This window comes from Neovison vison, chromosome 2 (genome assembly GCF_020171115.1).
Source record: "Neovison vison isolate M4711 chromosome 2, ASM_NN_V1, whole genome shotgun sequence".
In the NCBI taxonomy this organism is placed as follows: Eukaryota; Metazoa; Chordata; class Mammalia; order Carnivora; family Mustelidae; genus Neogale; species Neogale vison.
Genome location: NC_058092.1, coordinates 20,047,819 through 20,073,494, shown reverse-complemented (window position 1 = coordinate 20,073,494; position 25,676 = coordinate 20,047,819). Strand labels below are relative to the sequence as shown.

At 51.2% G+C, this 25,676-nt stretch overlaps 1 protein-coding gene across 1 annotated transcript; it reads right to left on the bottom strand.

Moving 5' to 3' along the window:
• Positions 1 to 86: 86 nt before the first annotated feature.
• On the bottom strand, positions 87 to 6,318 carry TRNP1 (TMF1 regulated nuclear protein 1). The gene is made up of 2 exons (XM_044237530.1): positions 5,381 to 6,318; positions 87 to 873 (listed from the first exon to the last, which is right to left on the bottom strand). Exon 1 carries the CDS (start codon positions 6,228 to 6,230, stop codon positions 5,547 to 5,549), a length of 684 nt encoding a protein of 227 aa, XP_044093465.1. The 5' UTR covers positions 6,231 to 6,318; the 3' UTR covers positions 87 to 873; positions 5,381 to 5,546.
• Between the last annotated feature and the right edge of the window lie 19,358 nt (positions 6,319 to 25,676).

The window sequence follows — 25,676 nt, the reverse complement described above, 5'->3', positions numbered from 1 at the left end:
AACAGCTAACCTAAAGAGTCATGAGAGACACATACAAAGGAAAGGCAGTAGGGACACTTGCAAAGCAAACCTCAAAATCACATGCCTTTGTCTCACATTATTGAAATTTATTCTTCCTGAATGTATAAATCAGGAGACTGATTCAAGAGACATTCATTTTGCGAATAATACAAGTTCTGGGTTGTGTTTGAGTAAATGTGCCCCCCCTTCCCTTTTTTATCAGGATATTTGAATAAATATGCTCCCTTTTTTCATTTTAAACTTTGCTTCCAATTTCTACTTTGCCGCTGTGTCTCTCTGAGGAAGGGGTGCCCCTCCCCCTGAGCCAGCAGCAGGCCATTTTTCTGAGAGTCCACAGCCACTCCCTAGTCAGAGAGGACAAGGACAGTGGGGGAAGGAAGCAGGGATTTCTCAGACCAACATTTCCTCTCAAATAGGCCTCCCAGCATTGTCAGAGTGAGAAGCCATGACATTGACCAAAATGCAGACCCCAGCTGCACTGTGACTTAAGAACAACGACTGTATTTAAAGAAGAAATCCTTTTCATGTTCACATTAGAAATGTTTGCTGCTTTCTTAAATAATCTGATTGCATCTCAGAGGACCTGTCGTGACATTTCCAAGCATATAGTGTCAGCCAAAATCAAATGTGGCTTATTAAGGAAACTCAGAGTACAGGAACCTTCCCTAGAACCCAGCACCTTGCCACTGTTGAGTGCAAGGCCTCTGTGAAGGGAGGACAGTGCCAAGATTGTATGGGATCAATTCCGTTGGGTAGGGTTGTGGGACGTCTTCCTGAAGGAGATGCCCACGGCAGGAGCTCAATCCAGGAGTCCAGATCCGTAGAGTGGAGGTTCTGAGGAACTGGGAGGAGCTGGAAAGAATAATTTCAAGAGCTTTAATTACCTCCTTCCCACAGTGACCAGCCCCACCCAAACCCTTCAACATCTGCGTCAAGAGGGCCCACTGTGGAGACAAGGTACAGGATAATATTATGGAGCAGGGCTCCATGGCTCCCGTCTTGGAAGAGGTGGGGGCTCCTGGGTAAGAAGAGGTTCCCTTGGGCCTTTTTCCTTGGCTGAGATCCCCACGGGTCTGAGCAGCTGGAATGGAATGTTCCTGGGAAGAAAAGCCTGCCCCTCCTCCACCTCTCTCCTTATGGAGTTCCCCAGGGCACACAGTGGGGGGAGAAGGAGGATCATTCCAGGGATTCCTGATATGGCGATGCTCTGGGAAAGCAAAGCCCCAAAGCAACGCCTGGGGTCTCTGTCCTAGCAGCCTCTCCTGGGCTAGGCAGATTCAAACATTTATGAATCTCCTCTATGTGCTTAGTGTGACCTCTCATTCAACAGTCAGGAGTTATCCTCTCTCCAGCTCCCCAATAAAACACACATACACACACAACTGGCCCAGAGAAGGGAAGTCATTTGTCCAACTTCTTCCAGCTGAGAAGTTATAGGCAAACACTGAATTCCAGATCTGTCTTATTCCAAGCTCGGGGCACTTTCTGCCCTCACCATGGAGCCTGTCACCCTTCTCCCCTGCCATCCCAGGCTCTCTACTCTCCTTGGCATGAAACCTTCCAGCCAGGTGTGCAGGGAGAGGAGGTAGCCCTCCAGGCAAGCCCAGGCCCTGAGCATCATTGGCCTGCCCTTGCCTGAAGCTAGGTGTGCTGACTCAACCTGACTCACCCCCCAGAGTCCAGACAACCAGGGACAGGAGCCAGCTTCTGGGTATGTGCCCAGACCTTGGCGGTGGTGATTGGGGAGGGGGGTACACCTTCTGCCACCCTTCCAGCATTTCATCACATCCCTCCCAGATCTGAGGACCAGGGGCCACGGTATTCAGACATAAAGGGTAAGAGCCCAGAAAGCCCCTCAAATGGAGCCCTTACTATCCTGGTAAATGAAAAGCCACATAATGTTTAAAGGACCCTTCATTTACAGGTTCTAGGTCCTTAGGCAAGTCATCTGCCCTACCTGATCCTCAGTTTCCTCATCCATGGAAATGGGGATAGTAACCCCTACTTTGCAGAGTAGCTAGGAGGAATAAAACAGATAAAGTGCTCAGCACAGTGCCTAGCGTGGAGATGGGTAATATATTCCAGAACCAAGGAATCTGGCCAGGCTTTGGTCAAGCGCTAATGCAGGAAGATAGGCTGGAGATTTCCGACTTTCCCCCTTCCCCAGGCTGTAAAGCAAGAGCCTCTCTTTTATCTCTGAGAAGACTGGGCTATTGGGTTTTCTCTAGGGATCTGGCGAGGGCGGCGGGGGGTGGGGGGTGAGTGGGGGTGCAGAAGCGGAAGCCTCCGTGAGACTGCCCGCTACAGGTTTGGAGCACCACAGTTGTGACCTGTTTAAGCCTGATCTCTAGGAAGTCACCGTGGTCCCCAGATGGCTGCAGAATGCGGTATTCTGATCAATTATTAGTGTAACAAATCAGACGGAGACAGCCAACAGGGGCAACCTTTTTTCCAGGAAAGTCTTTCTTGATGAACCTTCCTCCTGAAGTCCGGGGCCCGTCCCAACCACAGGCCCAACATTACGTCACTTCTCCGAACGACTGCCACGCCCCGCTCATTCTGCCAGACCCTTAGCTCGAGGCCTAGGAAGGCTAGGCAGGACCAGAGAGGGCCGGTCGGGGGTGGGGACCCCGGGGACCAAGCCTGCTCCAAGCCACACCCCCAAGCCCCGGGAAACAGCCCCACACTGCCCTCTGGTGGCACCGCCCAGAGATGCCTTCACTGGGCTAAGGCCCTCCAAAAAAGGGAAGGGCTCATCCAGGGGAAGGGCAAGTTCTAAATTAGAACACTGAACACTCTCTCGGCCCCAAAAGCTGGCCTGAAGAAGGGCTCCCGTTCTCATTTCCCCTTGCTGAAACCCCAGATTCCCTGCTGATCATGGAAGTTCTTAAGACCCCCAACGCTGGGGCCATCAAGAAAGTGTTCCGGAGGCGGGGTGGGCTAGAGGGGTGTCAGTCTCCAGACCCAGGGGCTATAGTTATTTGTGAAGGCCTAAAAATAGCCCTCTAACAACACAAACTGCCCAGCCCCAGAGGGTCCCCTGGGATAGTGATTGCCAGGGAAGGCTGCCTAGATGAAGGCTGGAACCCTTAAAAAAGCAGAGACCCTTTGAAATCGGTGCCCGTTCTTGAGCCCCTGGACTGAGTAGATACCAGTGCTTGTTGACTGAGGAGAAAACGGAGCCTCCTAGAGGGGGCTGGGAGGCTCAGACAGGGGTGGGAAAATGACTTTTGTTAGTTGGCTGAGGAGTAGTGGGCAGAGCACTGAACCATGAGCTGAGGTTCAAGTCACTGAGCACTGTATTCCCCAGGTCAAGGCCCTTGGTGAAAGGCAGTGGAACATCTAGAAGGGGGGAGGGGGACAGGGCTGCCTGTGACACTAGGATGAATCTCCATCTCCCACACACATGCATCACTTTCTCCATCAAGAGCCGTCTCTAATCCCTCATCCCCCACCCCCTCTCCAAATCAGGACAAAGCTGATGATGCTAAATCCCAGAGAAAGGCAACACTGATGGCACAGAGCACTTTACACCACTAGCTAAAAGCTTCTCTGGACCAAGCGTCCCTCTCCCGTACAACGCAGAAAACCACCGGTCCTGGCTGCAGCCCAGCACTGCAGCTGGAGCTCCTCGCTGTCACCTCCAAGAAGTCCTTGTTCTCTCTGGGCCTCTAGACCCTGAATGAACTGAGTAGTTTCAGAAGGTTCTCCCTCTCCACGGAGGCCAGAGGATGCCAGGGCCCCTCACTGCTCTCCTGGTCCCCATGCTCTCTCAGACTCCTTGAGACCTCCTCCTGGACTTCCCTACTCCAGCTAAGAATGAGGTTTGGAAAGGCCTGGATGTTAGAAACCAGCCCCAAAGTTTGTGCCCAAGGAGAGGAAAAGGAAGGGCTAAAGAGAGTCAGGTGAGGGCCCCCCGGGGTCTGCCTTTCATAGCACTGCACTGACCCTCAAGACTCTAAGATTAAACCAGATTCCTAGGACTATGACATTCTCATCCTACCCCCTCTCCCCTATTCCCAAGCCCTGACATGAGGAAGGACAGCTATGTCCAGAGAGGGACTGAGGAATCTGACCCAGAGAGGAGGAAGAGTTGTTCTAGGTCTCACAGCAGACAGGCTGGACACCAGCTCCCTGTAGTCCCTGCCCCTGGGCAGGAAGGAGACACCACCATGGGGAAGACACACACAGGCCTGGGACCTAGTTCTGCCCAGTGCTGGCATGTGACCTTGCCACTCTGTAAAATGAGGACTTTAGATTAGTTCCTAGCTCCAGCAGCAAAAGCAGTGCCTGTTTCTAGGTGTGACTTGAAAGAATAAACCATTCCTTCTGTGACTTAAGGGGGAAGAAGACAGACCTCTCCCTGTGTTAACCTCACTACAGCCCTTCCCAGAGCTGAGGACAACCACTTCACAGGCTGACAAGGGAGGCTGCAGTCCAAACAGGTGATGAGCGGCAAAGCAGCAGCCAGGCAATTCATAGCTGGGAAGGGAGGAGTGTGTGTGTGTGTGGGGGGGGGGGTCCTGAAGGGCATGTGGACAGGAAGAGAAGTCAATCTCATTTCAGGTCTGGCCCTTTAAGGCCCCCCCTTTCTAGAAGCAAATGACATACCTGCCCTCTTGGGGCCTGTTAAAGGATGTAACCTGGCTCCATCCCTGGCAAAGCCATCTTAGAGACAGGTTGGGAGGGGGTCCCCTAGGAGAGTAGGTGAGGCCTTTGGTAGTTACCAAATACTCCACCCTGGTCATCTAAGTTACTTTTGGCAAAACTGCTTGAGACAATGAGAAAAGATCTGTCTCCTAGAAGTGGAAGGGCCTTTGTATGATGGAAACAAATCCATAACCTCTCTGAGATGCCACCCCCTCCAAATGGGAAACAGGGGCTTAGGAGAGAATTCAGTGGTACATCGCTGGCCCAGCACCCTACCCCATTCTGGGACCTGTTTATTCTGTCCTCCCTGAAGGTGTGGAGCTGGGCAGTGCCAGAAAGCAGCAGTCTCAAGGGCAAGACTCTTCTTAGAGCCACAAGGGACCCAGGAAAGGCAACGCGGTTTGGTGGGGGAGGGCGGCGGGGAAGGGAAGGGAGGGGAGGAGGCCTGGGTCAGTGCAGCAGGCTCCGACTGGTAATAAAAGTTTGCCAGCAAACCCCTCTTGGAATCTGAGCATGTTCAATTTCCCCAACTCTATAATGGGGACTTGGTGCTACCACCTCACCCCCCGGGAGGACTGGGAGAGGCCGTTACAAAGTGGCCAGCTTTACTGGGGACCTAGAAGACTCCAGAAGCCCCAGGGAAGGGAGATCCGGGGCCCGGTACCACCCCGCCCCGCCCCCTCAGATGCACTAGCCGCTCAGACCGCACCTCAGCCTCCTTTACTGGGCCCCTGGCCCCCCGACTGTGTCTTCCTGGGGTCCGTCAGTCCGTCCATCCGCGTCGGTGACGCCGTCCATCCAGCGGACGTCCCAATCCGTCGGCCGGCCCCTCGGCGATGGCCTGTCGGGGGTGGCCAGGGCCCCCGACGCTGAGGTCAGCGCTGGGGGGAAGCGGGGCCGCGGGGCGGGCTTCGGCGGAAGGGCGAGTCGGGCTCCGGGCCGTGGCCCCGCCGCAGGCGCCCAGCACCCCAGGGCACGCAGCCTCCCAGGCCTAACGCCGAGGCGAGCAGCGCAGGCGGGCGGCCCCGGCGGCCGCGACGCTGGCCCTTCTTAAGGCGTGAGCCGTGCGCTGCCAGGTAGAGCTCGGCCTGCGCCACGCCGCCGCTCAGGCGGCCCAGGCTCTCGGCACGGTGCGCCAGGCGCAGCTCGGCCGCCAAGAAGACGCGGTGCAGCTGCAGCACACGGCTCTCCAGCTCCGACACCAGGCGCCTGCGGCCCTCCACCTCCAGCAGTCGCCGGCGCGCTTCGGCCAGCTCCAGCGCTCGGCCCCCGGCTGCCCCAGCCGCCGCCGCCGCGCCCCCTGCCGGCGCGGTAGCCCCCGCGCCCCCGTTAGCGCCCTGGCGCCAGCGCTGCAGCTCCTGCCCCTCCGCCGAGCCCGCCCACGCCGGGGCCGACTCGGCGGGCGCCGAGACCGAAGCCGGGGTCGGAGTCAAGGTCGGAGATGGGGGCGGGGGCTGAGGGGACGACACGAGCTCCCGGGGCGGCGGCGGCGGGGACCCCGGTTCCGCGGTCCCTTCCTGGGCCCCCGGGCCGCAGGCGCTGATGCGGCAGCCCGGCATCCCCCGCCCCCCGGCGGTCTGTTGCTGTCTGTCCTCGGGTCAGGCCAGCTGCCCCCGCGAAGGGGAGGACTCAAGCCGCGCACGCGAGAGAGATGCAGCGGCAGCCCCCGCGCGAGCCGCGGGTGCATCTTATAGAGCACGGGGCGGAGCGAAGGGCAACACAGCCAATCAGAGACTGGCATGCCTGATCCCGCCTCCCCTGCCCCGCCTTCTCAGGACACCGCCCTAACCCTTCGGGTCCCTGGTCCTCTATCCGGCTCTGCCTAGCCCGGGCACCCGGTCCCCATCCACCTCCCCCCTACTTTAGGGTAGAAGGAGGAACGCATATTCTCTGGTCTAGCCCCTGAGTCATAAGCTCTGGCAGTTGATGCTTAGAAATAATGGACTCCAGTAGCAAGTCAGTGGCTGACTTTCGCAGCGAAAGGTCGGGCGCGGGGATGCCTAAGGCCACACTGTGTGCCAGTGAGAGTCTGGACTAGAACTCTAGGGACTTGACTCCTTGCGCAGTGCTCCTTCCCTAACCGCACCCTGCCGCTTGGCCGAATCGGTTTTTGGGCCACAAGTCTCTCCAGGACCCCATCTCCAATCTCCCTGGGTCAGTGAAGAGGTTAATGTAGAGCGGTGTGACCCGGCGTTCAGATGGAGATCTGGCCCGGTTGGGTCCCCACGGAGGAGGCCCTTGCAGAACAAACCACAGCGCAGCCGCTGAGCCTGGCGTGGCTTTCTCAAAGGAGCCCCAGACCCGACGGTGTGCAAAATTCTTTCTGTGCTCTTGTTCCTTTTTGCTTCTCCCAGTAGGTAGGCATCCCCACATCTAGAAATAGAGGAGGGAAACAGACACAGAAGGTACAGAGGTGCCTTGCCAGAGACCACATTGCAGGTCAGTGGCTGAATCTGGACCACTGAATGGGACCAACTGGACCATTCATGCCCTCTGGGAACTCAGATAAGACCCTCCTTAAATGGGACTTTAGTCATCCTGGTAAAACAGTAGGACTGAGCCCAGCCCATTTTTCTCTGAACTAGAGGAGACCCTGCCCTACCACCTCCAAACACTGGCCCAGACACCATGGCCCTGCCTCAGTTTCCATCCACTCCAAGATGCCATGAGAGATGGGAGGTGTCTGTTGTGGGTGGGGCAGGGGCTGGAGGGCCAGGAACCACTTCTGAGACTGACTGGGAAGAATCCCAGCAAACCTTAGACTCAGGAGGACTTGCCAAAAAGGTGTAACCTACTACTGCCCCAGCCTGAAGAGGAAGCTGATCGGGGAGCAGCACTCACTTGATGTGGATTTCCTGTGGAGGAGGAGGAGGATGGAGGACCCTCCTCTGCTCCTGTGTTCTCGTACTATTTTTAGGTGCCTTAGACTGAGTGAGGGGAACTTGTGCATGAGAAAGCTTAGCTCATCATCAGACAGATCACTGCTCCCAACTTCTGGGGGACAAATCAAGGGGAATAAGACTAGAATTTGCCCCCCATCATCACCCAGATCCAAAGACCCAGCCAGACCTGAGTTCAAACCCCATACAGATTGCCCATTTGGGCAAGTTGTTTATCTCAATAGGAGATAATCAACCCATATTTATTGAATGGATGAATGTTCTCTATATCCTCATGGCATCCCCTAGAGACAGGCATCAGCAACATCTTCTTCCTGATAAGAAACCAAAGCCCAGGGGCACCTGGGTGACTCAGTGGGTTAAAGCCTCTGCCTTCGGCTCAGGTCATGATCCCAGGGTCCTGGGATTGAGCTCCGCATCGGGCTCTCTGCTCAGCCGGAGCCTGCTTCCCTTCCTCTCTCTCTGCCTGCCTCTCTGCCTACTTGTGATCTCTGTCAAATAAATAAATAAAATCTTAAAAAAGAAAAGAAAGAAAGAAAAAGAAACCAAAGCCCAGGGAAGTGAAGAGGTTTGCCCAAGACCAAACAGCAGATGAGTGGCCAAGAACGAATTCAAACGTGGATCTGACCCACTCCAAAGTCATCCTTCACCTCCCTATAATTCTGATCTGTCCCGTGTTCCTATTCTTTATGGCACTTCCCGCAGGTTATGTTTATATATTTGTTTACTTGTTCAATAGTCTCTCTCCCTAGGTCAATTTTGCTTATCGCTAGAATCACCTCAAGTTAAGTAGAGAGCCAGTCAATTAGTGTTTATTTGAGTTGAAAAATAATGCAAGGGTAGAGCTTGTTAAGAATGTAGAAACCTCTTTCCCTTCTTTCTTTCCTTCCTCCCTTCCCCCTTCCTTCCTCTCATTCAACAAATTTGAGGGGCACCTGGGAGGCTCAGTTGGTTAAATGTCTACCTTTTGCCCAGAGTCCTGGGATTACCAGCTTTAGGCTCTGATTCTCCTTCTGTCCTGCCCCCTTGTGCTCCCTCTCCCTCTCTCAAGTAAATAAATAAAATATTTTTTAAAAATTTAATCATTATCGGGGCGCCTGGGTGGCTCAGTGGGTTAAAGCCTCTGCCTTCGGCTCAGGTCATGATCCCAGGGTCCCAGGATCGAGCTCCACATCAGGCTCTCTGCTCAGCAGGGAGCCTGCTTCCTCCTCCTCTTTCTCTCTCTCTGCCTGCCTCTCTGCCTGCTTATGATCTCTGTTAAATAAATAAATAAAATCTTTTAAAAAAATTTAATCATTATCTCTTTGTCAGGCTGACTGCTGGAGGTACAGCCATGATCAGATGGGGATCTGCTCTTAGGGGACACACAGTCTAGTCGAGGGGACACAACCAGGTGATGGCATTTCAGTGAGATATCTACTGGGATGGGGGGGGACACAGAGACTATGGGGACATAGAACAAGCACTGAGCCCAGCTGGATGGGGAGGGGTTCAGGAGAGTTCCCTGCAGGAGATGATATTTAAACTGAGACCCAGAGGATGAGTCAAATGGAGAGGTGACCAGATGGGTGTGGGGGCGGGGACAGGAAGGGAGGAAGGGAAACTGTGTATAAAGGACCAGAGGTGAGAGACCTTTGGCACCTGCCAGCTTCCTTCCCGGAGTCCTTAACTGGCCTGCACTTCTGCACCTGGGAGTGGACGGGGCCATAAGCAACCACCTGTAAGGACACAGCCAGCCTGGCAAACATGACATTTGGAATTAGGGAACAGGTTTTTAAACTATAATGATTACTGGCTTTTCTGATCTTATAAAAGTTATATACTCCTTTTATAGAAAAAATGAGAAAGAACATATTAAGTTAAAAGAATTAGGGAGGGAGGGGAAAGGCATCTGGAATTAGAGAGACTTCAGTCTGAATTGAAGTTCAGTCTGTTCCCAGCTATGCAGCCCTGAGAAAGGTACTTCTTCTCTGTGACCTTCAGGCTCTAGGGAATACCCCCAGCACTGACAAGGACACAGATGCAAGGATTTGTCCAAGGTCCCACGAGCTGGTCATATCTGTCTGTGGTCTGATTCAGAGACAGTAAAGAGAAGAGGCAGCTCTAGAGTCCAGTCCATTATTTTTTTTTTAAGATTTTATTTATTTATTTGACAGACAGAAATCACAAGTAGGCAGAGAGACAGTCAGAGAAAGAGGAGGAAGCAGGCTCCCCGCTGAGCAGAGAGCCCAGTGTGGGGCTGGGATCCTGACCTGAGCTGAAGGCAGAGGCTTTAACCCACTGAGCCACCTGGGCACCCAGTCCTGTCCATTGTTATATCCACGCTCCTACCAGGACAGAAGCCAGTGGAGAGAGACAGATCCTGACAGAAGCTAGGGCCCAAGACAGGATTCCCCTGCATCAGCTCAGAGTAGAATCGGGCAGGAGGTCGAGGCCTGAGGAGTCTGCTGGCATCCCAGTCCCAGCCTAGAAGATTCGAGGCCTCACCAAGAGATGCAGCCCCTCCTTTTCAGTCTCTTCCTGGCAACCTGGCCTGGCACCCCCTAGGATGTGATATCCATTTAATAATTTAGCAGATGCAGACAAAGATAGCAGCTCTGAAAATAAACCAACTAGGTCCCAGCCTCCATCTCCTCTTTCCTCAACAGACTCCCCTACCCTCCCTGAAAGGTTTCCGGTTGCCCCACACCTATCAGTTCCCCAGCCTGCCAAGGAGCACGTGACACCTCCTTCTCCATCTCCTCCCTCCTACTCACCTCCTTCTTCTCTCCATTCTCATGTTAAGAGCTTTCATATTAATTAGGGCTTAAAGGAATCTTGGCTTTAAGTCACAAGGCCTTGAGCAAGTCCCATCATTCTAAGCCTCTCTTCGCACAATCAGAAAATGAGGCCTCCAGATTCCTAGATGTAGCATGAAGAAAATGTCTGGAAGGTGGCAATTATTTGGACTGGGGACTGGACCTCTTTTCCAGGAAGGCACAAGTCCAGTGTCAGTTCTGTTTCAGTCAACAACGTTGCAACCCACCCTGCCATTCCCTCCAGAAAGCTCACAGATTCTTTGTTTTTCATTTCTCTTGTGATGAAAATTTTGCCCTGGTTTGTATTCCTAGAATAAAAGGCTATGACTTGGGGCGCCTGGGTGGCTCAGTGGGTTAAAGCCTCTGCACAAGTCATGATCTCAGGTTCCTGGAATCGAGCCCCGCATCAGGCTCTCTGCTTGGCAGGAAGCCTGCTTCCCCCTCTCTCTCTCTGCCTGCCTCTCTGCCTACTTGTGATCTCTCTCTCTGTGTCAAATAAATAAATAAAATCTTAAAAAAAAAAAAAAGGCTATGACTTGTGTTCACAGTGGATGCAACAGGTCTTATGTGGGAAACAAAGGGAGAAGAAAAATTATTAAATTTCCTTACTACCTACAGCCCATTGACAAGTCCTTCAAACAGTGCACTATCTTCCTCTACGGACTCAACTTCCTCCACGTTAATACTTCGCTAAGGACAAAAGGAAATCTTAGCCCAACCCTCCAGGATCCTGTAAATCTACTCCAACATATACAAATTCCTTTGGGGGAGGTGCCTGGGTGGCTCAGTTGGCTAAGCATCTGCCTTTAGTTCAGACAATGATCCCAGGGTTCTGGGATGGAGTCCTGCATCAGGCTCCCTGCTCAGCGGGAGCCTGCTCTCTCTCTCCCTCTACCCTTCCCTAGTTTGTGCTCTCTCACTCACTCTCTCTCTCAAATAAATAAAGTATTTTTAAAAAATTCTTTTGGAAATTCCTTTATCTCTACTCTCCTCCACCCCAGGATATATGCCAGGATATAAACATCTTCCAAGCATATGACCCACTGATATACATCTGAAGAGTCTCATGACTCAGCTTTTACTAAACAGTCATAAATGACCTTTCCCAAAAATAGCTAGCCCCCGAGCTCCCCCAACCCCCAGGATCCTGGAAACCTTGTTTCCAAAATACCTGGGAGGCTTACACTACCCCTAACCCCCTCCTAACTTGAAAGCATGTAAAAGGCCACTCCTTGTGACCCCAGTGCAGCTCTTTCTGCCCACGGGTCCTGTCTCTGTGCTTTAATAAAACCACCTTTTGGCGCAAAGATGTCTCAAGAATTCTTTCTTGGCCATTGGCTTCGAACCCAAATGTTTTCCCTATATCAGGGCACATGCATTTGGGGCTCCATCACATTTCTGACAAATAGAAATGTTACTTCCTTCTGGGAAGTTGGGAAGAGCACTACCCCTCCCTCCTTAAAGTTCTGCTCAAACCACTCGATTTTTTTTTTTTAAGATTTTATTATTTATTTGACAGAGATCACAAGTAGGCAGAGGCAGAGAGAGAAAAAGGAGGAAGCAGGCTCCCCGCTGAGCAGAGAGCCCGATGCGGGGCTCGGTCCCAGGACCCTGAGATCATGACCTGAGCCGAAGGCAGCGGCTTAACCCACTGAGCCACCCAGGCGCCCCAAACTACTCGATCTTTATGGATCTCTGTTTCTACATTTCTAAAGTGGCCAGGTGTCAAAAGGTAAGTAGAACAAAGTCAGACTCTGGGATCTCCAGACTGTGAGCTGCAAAAGGCATGAGTGAGATTGCATCTGTGTTCATGCATTCATTCAACAACAGAATCAAGCACTTGCTGCTAGGAACCGGCCGCTGGGCAAGGTGCATGGCAGTAAATAAAAGAAGCACAATCCCTAATCCCCCAAAGCTTAAATTTCAGAAATCAAAATAATTAAGACCCAAGAAGGGTGCCAGGAAGAAAACACCTGCTAATTTTTACCTAGTGGTTACTCTGCGCCAGGAAGTAATCTTCCCGGTAGCCGCTGTTCTTCGCACACCCCATTCTATAGATGAAGAAACTTTAGAACAAGCTGACTGAGTAAGTGTGGCCAAGGTCACAAGGAGTGGCCAAGCTAGGATTCAGCCCAGACAATCTGCCTGCAGAATCTATTTTCAACCATGATGCTATCTACAGTGAGTGCTTCCCTAGAAATCATGAACAAGGAATCACCTGGTGACATGATAGAAAGAGGAGTCAGGGAGGGCTTCTCCTTAGAAGGTGACTTTTTTTTTTTAAGATTTTATTTATTTATTTGACAGAGAGAGATTACAAGTAGGCAGAGAGTCAGGCAGAGAGAGAGAGAGAGAGAGGAGGAAGCAGGCTCCCTGCTGAGCAGAGAGCCCGATGCGGGACTCGATCCCAGGACCCTGAGATCATGACCTGAGCCAAAGGCAGCGGCTTAACCCACTGAGCCACCCAGGCGCCCTAGAAGGTGACATTTAAACAGAGACTTGAGAGAGGAGCAGGAGTCAGTCATGTGGAATTAAGGAAAGAGATTTCCCAGCAGGATAAAAAAATATGTGCAAAGGTCCTGAGACAGAAAGATTGGTGTGCTCAGTGCCTGGTAAACCAACAGGAGAATGGGGTCAGAGCTGAGGTCAGGGTGAGGATTAGTGCAGGGGAAGCCTTTGAAAGGCTTAAGTGGGGGATCAACATGATCTGATTTGTTTTTAAAAGATTGTGCTGTTTGCCATGTGGAGAGTGACCTGCAAGGGAACAGGAGGAGGATGAGGGAGACCAGTTAGAAGATTACTGCAGTAATCCAGCTGAGAGGATGTGGCTAGGCCAGGAGTAATGGCAAGAGGTGGGAGGGAGGATGGATTTGAGCTTTATTTGGAGGTGAACCGATGGACTAGTGGGAGTGGGGGTGGGGTTAGGGCAGAGAATGCCCTCCAGGATTTGTGGACAGAGCAGCAGAATGGATTGTGGTGCCCTTGACTGAGATGGAAAAGAGCAAGGGAGGGTCAGGTTTCATGGAGAAATCAAGGTCAATGGCGCCTGGGTGGCTCAGTGGGTAAAGCCACTGCCTTTGGCTCAGGTCATGATCTCAGGGTCCTGGGATCGAGCCCCTCATCGGGCTCTCTGCTCAGCGGGGAGCCTGCTCCCCGTCTCTCTCTGCCTGCCTCTCTGCCTACTTGTGATCTCTTTCTGTAAAATAAATAAATAAATAAAATCTTTAAAAAAAAATAAGTGGCATTAACACAGCATTCAGAGAATAAGTTTTGAATTACTGCATGCTGGAAAATGGAAATATAACTTGTAAAATCATGTCCATTAAGTATCAGTCTAATGTAGAAAGGCAAAACTTAAAAAAAAAATAGGGAAAAATATATTTCTGGTAAATTCTAATAGTTCCCACACTTACAATCCTACCAGTTCCTAGTAGTTTCCACACCCACCAATTCTCCAACACCAGCTGGGTGTCCTGTAATTCGATTCAATTCTGGTACCAACTGGAGATCGTGTAGACTGCCCAGGACAAGGCTCCTTTCCACAAGACTGTTCTCCACTTCAGACCCCAGTCACAAGTACAAGGACCTCAGGTTCCCCACAGCTCTTGACGGACTTGACAAATCAGAGTTTCCCAGGAGCCACTCCTTGGATTCAGTCATTTGCTAGACTAGTTCACAGAAGTGAGGCTCACATTTATCTTGACCAGTTTATTATATAATAAAGGATGTGATGAAAGATACCACTGAACAGTCAGAAGAAGAGATACGGGATGCCTGGGTGACTCAGTTGGTTAAGGGGCTGCCTTCGGCTCAGGTCATGATCCCGGCGTCCTGGTATCGAGTTCCACATCGGGCTCCTTGCTCGGCAGGGAGCCTGCTTCTCCCTCTGCCTCTGCCTGCCACTCTATCTGCCTGTGCTCGCTCTCTCGCTCTCTCTCTCTCTCTGACAAATAATAAATAAAATTAAAAAGAAGAAGAAGAAGAAGAGATACATAGGGCGAGATCCAGAAGGGCCCCAAGAGCCGGAGTTTCTGTCTCCCGGAAATTAGGGTGTACTGTCCTCCAAGCATGTGGATATTTTCACCAACCCAAAGCTCTCCAAAACCCATACTTTGGAAATATTTATGGAGCCTTCATTATGGAGGTATGATCTATTTATTTATTTTAAGATTTTACTTGACACAGAGAGAGCAATCACAAGTAGGCAGAGAGGCAGACAGGGGGTCGGGGTGGGGGGGAATGCAGGCTCTGCTGAGGAGAGAGCCTGACCCCAAGACCCTGAGATCATGACCTGAGCTGAAGGCAGAGGCTTAACCCACTGAGCCACCCAGGTACCCCATGATCTATTTTTTAAAAGATGTTATTTATTTATTTGGGAGGGGAGCATGTGCTGGGGGGGTGGGTAGCAAGGAGGAAGTGGGAGAGAGAGAGAGGGAGAAGCAGACTTCCCTCTGAGCAAAAGGCCTGATGTGAGGTTTGATTCCAGGACCCTGAGATCGTAATCTGAGCGGAAGTCAGACTTAACCGACTGAGCCACCCAGTTTCTCTCTCCTTGGATGGGGCTGAAAGTTTCAAGGTTCTAATCATGGTTTGGTGTTTCTGGTGACCTGCTCTCCTCTCTGAAGCTATCTAGGAGCTCACCAAGGGTCACCTCATTAGAGTAAAATATGCTCCTGTGACCCAGGAAACTCCAAAGGCTCTAGGAGCTCTGTGCCAGGAACTAGGGTCCAAGATTGAATATTGGAGCAAAAGGATGTTTCTTATGCTCTCATCACTTGGGAAATTGCAAGGATTTTAAGAGTCCTGTGCCAGGAACTAGGAGTACAGACCTATATATATATATTTTCTTCTTTTATTTCATAACACCCAAATTGGATATCCATGATAAGTAAGCAGGTGTATAGATACATCCAGAAGTCAGGACTGGAGGCTTAAATTTGTTATCAACATATAGAGGGCACTGAAAGCATGGGGCAGGTCGAATGGCCTTGGAAGAAAGTGCTGATGAAAGTGAAAGAGGAGAGAAGCAGAGGTGCCATATTTAGATGTCAAGGTGATGGTGATGAACAAGCAAAGGACCCTGAGCAGGAGTGGTTGATAATAAAAAGGTAAAATAAGAGAGTGACTGAATAAATTGAGAGTGAGGAAGCATCCTGGCAAAAGTAGACTACTCTTCTGTGAAGTTTTGTTTTGGAAAGAAACAGAGAAGTGGGCTGGTAGCAGGCAAGAAACTAGGGCTGAACAGGAATTCTGTAAGATGGAAGCTACACCTTGATACACTGATGGGATTGATCCAGTGGCGGAGGGCATCGGGCTGCCTGGCATGAACCCCCCTTGGAAGATGCTTAAGAAAGCAAGAGAGGATGGCTTTCTGGCAAGCTCATTCTTGCCCAAAGCCTTTATTAAGTGCTTACTCTGTGCTCTAAGAGCTAGAATATAGCAGTGATCAAGAGGGCCGTGGTGCCTGTGCTCTGAGCACTCTTGATGCAGAGGGAAAGAAGAAGGCCACAAGGAATCAATACAAACACCATTTCAGATCGGCTTACCTGCATGCTTTGAAGGAAGTAAACAGGGGGATGTGACAGGGAGTAATCAAGAGGATGTCCTTTAGATCAAGGAGTCAAGGATGATGGATTGAGCAGCTGTGGTTTTTGCCTTCCCGTCATTCACTTATCCTACTTCTGACAACATTGCCTTTATTTTGAGGGGACACAACCTCTCTGACAAACTCAACGCATGTTCTTTGTGGGACTGACCCCAGCCCATCTCTAGATGGGACTTGTGATCCTGGCCCGGCCAACGAAACTCAACCCTAGGATGTTTGCTAGAACTTCTGGGGAAGAGAGACTTTCTTTGCCCAGGAATTGTTGACCAGATTTTGGACCTGGAGCTGCAGGAGGTCAGCTTGTCACCACAAAGGAAGTGCCTACCTGCCTGATGCCTGGCAGGCGAGCCCGGAAACAGAGAGACCTCATAAGTGGAAAAATCACATGAGCACCTGATTCTAGCTCTACCTGAAGGTGGCACGCCCCTTGGCCTTTTCTTTTCTTTCTTTTTTTTTTTCCTTTTTTTTCCCAATTTATTTATTTTCAGAAAAACAGTATTCATTATTTTTTCACCACACCCAGTGCTCCATGCAAGCCGTGCCCTCTATAATACCCACCACCTGATACCCCAACCTCCCACCCCCCCGCCACTTCAAACCCCTCAGATTGTTTTTCAGGGTCCATAGTCTCTCATGGTTCACCTCCCCTTCTCCTTGGCCTTTTCTATTAAATGTTTTGTTTTGTTTTCCCTTAAGCTATTTTGAGCTAGGGTTTCTATCACTTATAATTGAACAAATCCTGGTTGATAAAGAAGTCCTGAAGGATACGAAGGAGCCAGGCTTAGAAGTGCCAGGGAGAAACAATCCAGGTGCAAGGAGCAGGGCGCGTAAGATTCTTTGCAGAACAGAGTTTGGCCATTTGGGGAACACAAAGGAAGCAAGTGAATCTGGAGTATAATGAACTCGGTGATGGAATGAAATGGGATAGAACCACAGGAAGAAATTCCATTTCTAACAAAGTGGGAGAAAAGGAAGCAGAGAAACACTTCCCCATATATCCTCTTTAAAAAAAAGATGGATGTGCGGCGCCTGGGTGGCTCAGTGGGTTAAGGCCTCTGCCTTTGGCTCAGGTCATGGTCCCAGGGTCCTGGGATCGAGCCCCACATCGAGCCCCACCCAGGCACCCTTAAAAACAACATCTTAAAAAAAAAAAAAGTTCTGGTTGAGCTCCATCAAATGATGTCATTCCAGGAGCTGCAGAGCCTTCTCTCTGGGAAGGGGGAGCCAAGTTGCAATCAAGTTCCAAGCTGCAATCAGGAAGCATTCAGAAGGGACCCTTTGAGTTCCAGCATTTTGTTGGATTTTTCTTCCCTAGAGAGTTAAATTTTGGCCCTGTGGAGTTCTAAATACCTATTAGACAGATATTCAAGTGGAAATTTTGAATGGGCATTGAATTTGCATGTCTGGAGCTCAAGAGAGAAGATAGGCTGCAGATGTGAATTCCAAATTCTCACTACAAAGGCAGTCTTTAGTGGGACCATGGGATGAAGAAGGGAGAGAGGGAGAGAGCCCCAAAGACTGAGCCTGGGCACGCAACTGGCAAGTAGCTCTTTCTCCTTTTCCCCATCCTGCAGCCAGAAACGGGGATGTGATGGGTGTCAGCAAGGACCTTAAGACAAAGGTCTCATTCTGGGGATAGTAGAACAGTGGGGGTCTATTGCTTCCAGCTGAAACTAATTCTGAACTGATACAGGAACAAAATTGAGACATTCCTGGGAAGACTGGTCAAAAATCAAGAAAGAGGGGTGCCTGGGTGGGCTCAGTGGGTTAAAGCCTCTGCCTTCAGCTCAGGTCATGATCCCAGGGTCCTGGAATTGAGCCCTGCATCGGGCTCTCTGCTCGGCGAGGAGCCTGCTCCCCCGACCCCCCACCTGCCTCTCTGCCTACTTGTGATCTCTGTCTGTGAAATAAATAAATAAAATCTTTTTTTAAAAAAATCAAGAAAGAAAAGGAAGGCAGCACTATTCAACAGTGTTGGACTTGAAAAACAGACTAGGGAACTGTAGCAGTAGCTAAAATTTAAAAGATAATAGAGGAATATTGCAGATAATTTTATGACAATGAACTTGAAGCAAAGGTAAACTCAGCAAATGCCTGGAAAAATAAAAATTTACATCAAAAACAGTCAAGGACGGGGCGCCTGGGTGACTCAGTCTGTTGGAGCGATGGAGCGTCTGGCTTTTGATTTCAGCTCAGGTCATGATCTCAGGGTCCCCGGATTGAGCCCCACATCAGGCTCCAAGCTCAGTGGGGGACAGGGTGTATGCCTGAGATTCTCTCTCTCCCTCTTCCTATGCCCCTACCCCTGCTCAACTTACGTGTGGACTCTGTCTCTCTCTCTAAAAATAAACAAATAGGGGCATCTTGGTGACTCTTTGGGTTAAAACCTCTTCCTTCAGGTCATGATCCCAGGGTCCTGGGATTGAGCCCCACATCGGGCTCACTGCTCAGCGGGGAGTCTGCTTCCCCCCTCTCTCTCTGCCTACGTGTGATCTCTATCTGTCAAATAAATAAATAACATCTTTAAAAATATATATATAAACAAATCTTTTAAAAAAGAAAACAGCCAAGGACAGTATAAGAAAGAAAAATTACAGAGCAATGTTACTTAAGAACATAGATGTTAATGCCCTCAATGATATCAGCAACTTCAATCTAGCAATGTATTCAAAAGATAATAAACATGTCATGACTGAGTTGAGCTTATTCTAGGAAGGTTGATTCAACATCAGAAAATCTACTAGTGGAATTAATCATATTAGCATGCTAGTGGAGAAAAACCAAGTAACCATTTCAACTTATACAGAAAATGCTCTTGATAATTCATTATTTGTGTTAAAAATTCTTAGCAACCTAAGCATAAAGCGCTGTTAACCCATTTGTTCAACCATCTCTGATTTTAGAAGGAAACATTTTTTTTAAATATTTTATTTATTTATTTGACAGGCAGAGATCACAAGTAGGCAGAGAGAGGCAGGCAGAGAGAGAGAGGTGGATGCAGGCTGCCTGCTGAGCAGAGAGCCCCATGCGGGGCTCAATCCTAGGACCTTGGTATCATGACCTGAGCCGAAGGCAGAGGCTTTAACTCACTGAGCCACCCAGATGTCCCAGAAGGAAACATTTTTATAGGCTTCTAGAAATGTTATGGGTCTTAGGTGCTGTGTCCAATGGATGAATCTGCCCAAACATTAAGAGAATGATTGACACCATTTTCAAGATGGTATTTTTCTCTGGGAGGATGAGAAAGGGGAGGCAACAGAAGAGGGCCATACATGGGCTTCAAAGGTAGAGACATGTCCAGTTAAACTAGTGGGGGGTGCCCGGATGCTCCTTTTTGTTTTTCCCTAAGCTTAACCGACTGAGCCACCCGGGCGCCCCCAGGATGTTCCTTTTATCTTTACTCTTTAAATGGTACATATACTTTTATATAGAGACAGGTATAGATATATATACAATTGACCCTTGAACGGTGTGGGGGTCAGGGTGCTGTCAAAAATCATGTATAACTTCTGACTCTACAAAAACTTAACTACTAAGAGCCTACTCTTCTTCCTAATAACACAGACAATTAACACACATTTTGTGTGTTATTTGTCTCATATACCGTTTTCTCCCCTTGAGCCCAGGGCCTAGACCCACCTGTTCCCGGGGACTGGGGAACCTGAACTGCCACTCCCACCCCACGAGAGAAAAGGATGGGGAAGACTCTCGCATTCTGGTCCCTAGAAGCCCTAGGCAATTGTCTGTTCCTCTGGCCCCTGAGTCGGGGGATCTGACCCTTAGCAGAGTCCCTGTTTCTTTGTAGCCTGTCACTGAGCAGCCAGCGCCAGCCCAGCAAACCTTCCAGGGCCTGGAGACTTTAGATCCAGCTGGCTGAGCAGGGAGCCCATCCCCAGGACCCCAGGATCATGACCTGAGCCCAAGGCATCTAGATGCTTAACTGACTGAGCCACCCAGATGCCCCTCTGAGTAAATTTTTAAACATACCCTATTTTCAGGTACAGGGTGGCTCAGTGGACTGAGTATTTGACTCTTGATTTTGGCTGGGGTCAAGATCTCACAGAGTCAGATTGTGTAGGGCTCAGAGGGGAGTCTGTCCCTCTCCCTCCCCCTCTGCTCCACCCCTGCTTGCTTCCAGGGCTAGCTCTTGCTCTATATCTGAAATAAATAAATCTTTAAAAAATAATGTAAATAAAAACAGCCTATTTTCTTGCCTGCCTGAATGCATGTACCCATATTCATACCCACCACACCTACTTCTGCTTCCCCCCGCCCCTTCTCTCTCTTTCAGACTCTCTATCTCTACCTCCTTCTCCAGGCTTTTCTCTGATTCTGCCTTCTCCTCCCCCCAACTCCCCTCTTCCCCCCTCAACCCTCCACCCCTGCTCCCAGTCTCTCCCTGGGGCTGGCTTCCAGCCCCACTGCAGAGCACTCTGGGTCCAAGGAAAAGAGGCTTTGGCTGTGAGTGCATCAGATGCCAGGACCTGCCCTCCCCCTTCCCTCCATCTTCTTCCACCCCTCCACCCCTCCCCCGCCTGGGCCCGAACTTAGCGGCCACAGGCCACCGCCCTGCTGCCTCCAGACAGGCTGAGGGGAAGGAGCAACAGGGCTCCAGCGCTCAAGGGGGGGCTGCTGGGGGGCCCAGCTGGCTCTTGTGTTATTGAGCTCCTGGGCTGGTGGCTCCGCTTGGCAGAGCTCTGGGGACTCTGGGCACCAGCCTAGAAGAGTGGGACAAACTCCAGGTCGCTCAGGCTGAGGCTGAGCTAGACCAGCCCCCAAGCTTCTAGCCTCCCTCCATACCTGCCCTGAGCACCCAGAGCTAAGTCTGACAAGCCCTGACCCTTCCCAGCTAGCCAGAGGTACCCCAGGCCCTCCCTTGACCCTGACCTCTGATCCCTAACTTCCACACAGTTCCCCTCTGTCCTTCATCCTTCAGACCATGTTCTCCCACCTCCACAGAGAGGGAGGGGGCGAGGGCTGGACTCCACAGGAGGGTCCTTAGGGCAAGAGTGGGGTTTTCTGCTCAGACTAGGGGCTCCATGTCTGGGTTTGCCCATCTCCAGTCCATGTCACCACCTCCCTTTATGTCCCCTCACAAGGCTCTGCCTGCTCCAGGAGGCACAAATCTAGGACACACAGCAGGGAGGGGCACCCCGCCGCAGCTCCCACACCAGCCCCTCCAGGCATTCCTGTGAGTTCGGGAGAAAGCCGTCCTTTCCACACCTTCCCTATGATTTTGGCAAGAATTGAACATAGTTGAAAAAAGCACAAGATGTGAGGAGTCAGATCTGGGTAGAACGGCTTCCCCACTCTGAACCTCAGTTTGCTCATCCATCAAATGGGAAGAAAAGTATCTGCAGATGGTCTTCCCAGAGCCCACCTATGGGTCTACTTTCACCCCTTCCCTGACAGACCCAGAGGGCAGTTGACCCAGGCTGGGGTCCAGGCTGGATTCCGCCTGCTCCAGCTCCCAAATCTTGTCTGACCAACTATGTATTCTTCTAGTACTCCGCCGCTGGGAACCACTCAGGAATCCCTCCGCTGAGACCCTGGATACACTTCCGCCGCCGCACTAAGCCGTCTCCTCTCACGCCCTGTTGGCGCTTCTGGGAATGATCTGTCTTCCCCACACACTGTGCATTCCCCGAGGCCACATGCCAAGTCTCAGTCCTCTCTGTGTCCACAGTGCTCAGGCCAGGGCAAGGCACAGAGTAGGCGCTCCGTGATGCCTGTTGAGTGAGAATGGCCTGGACATTTTTCACGTTCTCTTTTCACGTTGGGTTCCCTACCCAACCCGTGCCTCGCCATACATGCCCCAGGGCTTTGTGTCTCCACTGCTGCCAGTCTCCTGGGCCCCCTGTCCTCCTCAGTGTCTCACTTGGAAGGTCCTGGGGAAGAACAATGCACCACCCCAGGACTACTGTTGAACTCTGGTTTGTTTGTTTGTTTGTTTAAAGATTTTATTTATTTATTTGACAAAGAGAGATCACAAGTAGGCAGAGAGGCAGGCACAGAGAGAAGGGGAAGCAGGTTCCCCACTGAGCAGAAAGCCCGATGTGGGGCTCATTCCCAGGACCCTGGGATTATGACCTGAGCCAAAGGCAGAGGCTTTAACCCACTGAGCCACCCAGGTGCCCCTGAACCCTGGTTTTTCTCCCTTACCCTTGAATTTCCTGAGGAAATTCCAGTTCCTCAGGCCACAAACCCGGGGTGAGTGGGGGAGGTGCCCAACTGTCACACTGGTGGCTCTCATGAACGGGGTCTCCGGTATGGATGCCCCCTTGTGGGCACCCTCCCATGTTGACTCTGGGTTTGGCTTTATGACTTGCTTTAGCCAATGGGACATCAAGAAGCATGAATGGGGGCGCCTGGGTGGCTCAGTGGGTTAAAGCCTCTGCCTTCGGCTCAGGTCATGATCTCAGGGTCCTGGGATCGAGTCCCACATCGGGCTCTCTGCTCTGCAGGGAGCCTGCTTCCTCCTCTCTCTCTGCCTGCCTATCTGCCTACTTGCGATCTCTGTCTGTCAAATAAATAAATAAAATCTTTAAAAAAAAAGAAGAAGCGTGAATGGGAGACTCGACAGGCACTTGCACACTGGGGCCTGTCCTCCCGGAAGCCAGCCGCTGCCCTGTAAGATGGGCAGCTAGACATCTGAACGATGACAGGTCAGGTGAGGAGAGGTCCTGGGTGATTTGGTAAGCCAACCCCAGCCGCCCCCAGCTGAATGCAACCCCAGCAGCCACCCCAGGCGAAACCCCTGAACCGGCCAGCTAACCCCAGCCAAACCACAGACTTTCCAGAAATAATATATCCTTGTTTTAAGCCACTGCATTTTAGGATGGTTTATTTCCCAGCAATAGATAACTGAAGCAAAGCCCAATCCTGCCTCTTCTCTGTCCTTCTCCTCCACATACAGTCCTGTGGAATCCATTCCCAGAATACATCGTATGTCTGACCACTTCTCACCACACCTCCAGACGCCCGCCTGGCCCAGACAGCCATCATCTCTCGCCTGGACCACGGCCACAGCCTCCTCACTAGGCTCCCTGCGTCCAGTCTTACCCTCGCCTCCAGTCACCCTCCAGTGACCAAGAAGGTGGTTTTGAGGTTTTGGTCCAATCAAGCCACCTTAAGCCACACACCTGCTCAAGACCCTCCAGTCAGTTCCCCACACAGAGTCCTCCGTAGCCTTCAAAGCCCTGTGTAGTAGAGCCGTGCCTGCCACGTCACCATCCCCAACCCCAGGGTCTCTCCGGAGCCCTTGCTCACTGCACCCCAGAGACACCGGCTTCCTTTCTGTTTCTTGAACATGTCCAGCATATCCCCACCTTGGGGGCTTTACGCTATGGGTCTTTCTGTCTAGATCTTTCTGTTCGCAGCTTACATGTCCCCTCAGGAAGGCCACCTATAGAAGAGGAAACTGAGGCTTGGAGAAGTGAGCTCATTTCCCATGTTCACTCAATTAGGAAGAGGCCTGGGTGACAGTCCATCCAGGGTCTGTATGACCGTCTCCCCCGACCCCCACCCCCGCCCACACACTGTAGGGCTCTTTCTGCCACATCAGCAGTTTTGGAGGATGATGGTGGTGGTCGTGGGCGCCTGAGAAAGGAGAGGGGTCAGAGGGGCCTCCTCCTTCGATTACTCCTTCTAAAAACACTCCTGGCTGTAGCCTTTGGACCCTGCCCTGGGCCGGGTGCTGGGGACTCAGAGATGAATTCGACCAGACTTTGCCCTCTTGGAGCTCCCATCTGGGAACAGGGAAAGCAGCAGAGGAGGTCAAGGGCAACAGAGGGGTTCAGGCAGCCTTTGGGGATACCTCAGGAAGGCAGCCTTCAAGCTGGGAGCTCTCCAGGAAGGCTTAATGGGGATGCCAGGTTGGTTGGGGGGGGACGGCCAGAAAGTAGGGCTGGTGTTCAGTGGCCAGAGCTGACTGCCCTGTAAGTCCTGCCCTGACTGTTCCCTGTAAGTGTCCAGAAGACTCAGCACTGGCCATGGGTATCCATGCTCACTGTGTGTGTGTGTGTGTGTGTGTGTGTGTGTGTGTGAAGAGAGTGAGGGAGCAGTACCGGGGCGAGGTGGAGGATAGACAAGAAAAGGGTGGAATGAATAAACAGATTTTACTGATGTGGAAACTCAAAGCCAGAGAGGCTGAGCCTCTCGCCCCAGCTCACAAAGCCACTAGGTGATAAAGGCAGGACTGGAACCCAGACCTCTCTTGCCACCGCACAGAGCAGCGTGGGAGCAGAATCCACCCCCTCTGGGCCCTGCTGCTTATTCACTATCCAATCTCAGCTAAGGTCATTCCCCTCACGGGCCTCATTTCCAGGGAACTGGATGAAGATACTTTCAACACAAGGACTCTGCAGAAAATACTTCTACTGGAATCAAATTCAGGACCAAAGAAACAGCCTTTGCCTCAGCCTGGTACAGGAGGGCTCCTTGGCCTGCAGGTCCCTTGAGGACTAGCAACTGGCAGCTGTGCTAACAGAAGCTGGGGAGCCCCAGGAATCCCCCGGAATCCCCCAGTGTCACGTGGACTTGGGATTTCCTACCCAGCTGTCTACCTAGAGTTCCAGAAGCCACCACAGCCCAGCTCCTTAGAATCCCTATGCACATCTCCATGTATCTCTATGTAGGTCATCCTCTCTGCCCAGACCCCAACTCACTGGCCCTCATTCCCCAGCATAACTTCCATACTTCCTGGGTTTTTCTCAGCCTCCAGGACACACCACTCTTTGGCCAATGAAGGAAAGGGGAGAGGCAACTCACTGGCCAACTGTCTGACCTGTACAGATACATCTGACTAACCAGAGGAGCCAAGATGGCTTCAGCTCCCATTTTCCAATTCCACTCATGCTCCACCATTCTGTCCCCTTCCACATGGAGGGGTTCCCTTTCGCTGGTTCCGTTCCATTTATTCTACTCGGAATCTCAGGAAATTCTACAAGAGAATTGTCTCTGGACAAGAGAGACATGGTGAGCAGAACCAGAGCTGATTACAGAAGGGAATTTTTGAGGGCAGATTCCCCAACTCTGCTGGGGCCTGGAACAACGTCCAGGGCCCAATTTCTGGGGTATCCAGAGGAACCCCAGCAGGAGCTCAGGCTCTCTGTGCAGAATGAACTCTGGGCTCTACCATTTACTGGCTGTGTGACCTTGGGCAAGCAGCTTAAATCTCTGAGCCTCTGATCTCTTAGCTATAAAATGGGGATTTGGGACCTACTCACTGAGTGATGGTGAGAATTACATGGAATAAGGCACAGAAGATACCTAACACGTAACAGGTGGTCATGGGTAGCAGCAGTAACAGGTTTTCCTGTTTATTCTCAGGGGCGGTGGCCTTGTCCCAGAGAGTCTTGGTCAAGGCATGGCTGGGGAGGCAGAGAGGGAAGAAGGGGTTAAAATAATATAGCTATCATTTACTTAACATTTACTACCTGCCAGCCTCTGTTGTAATCAATTCAATAACTTGGCCAAAGTCACACAGCTAGCAAGTGGCAGAAAGGGACACAAATTCAGACCCCTTGGCTGCAGAATTCACACTCTGAGTTACTATCCTACCTCACAGGAAACCCATTTTCAGATGAGACATGCTAAGGTTGCAAGAGCTTCAGTTCATAGTGCCCTTAAACGGATGTTCATGTGGGCCTCAGACTCAGAGCCTAGCTCAGTATTCTGGCAATTTCCAGTGTTGCATGCTGC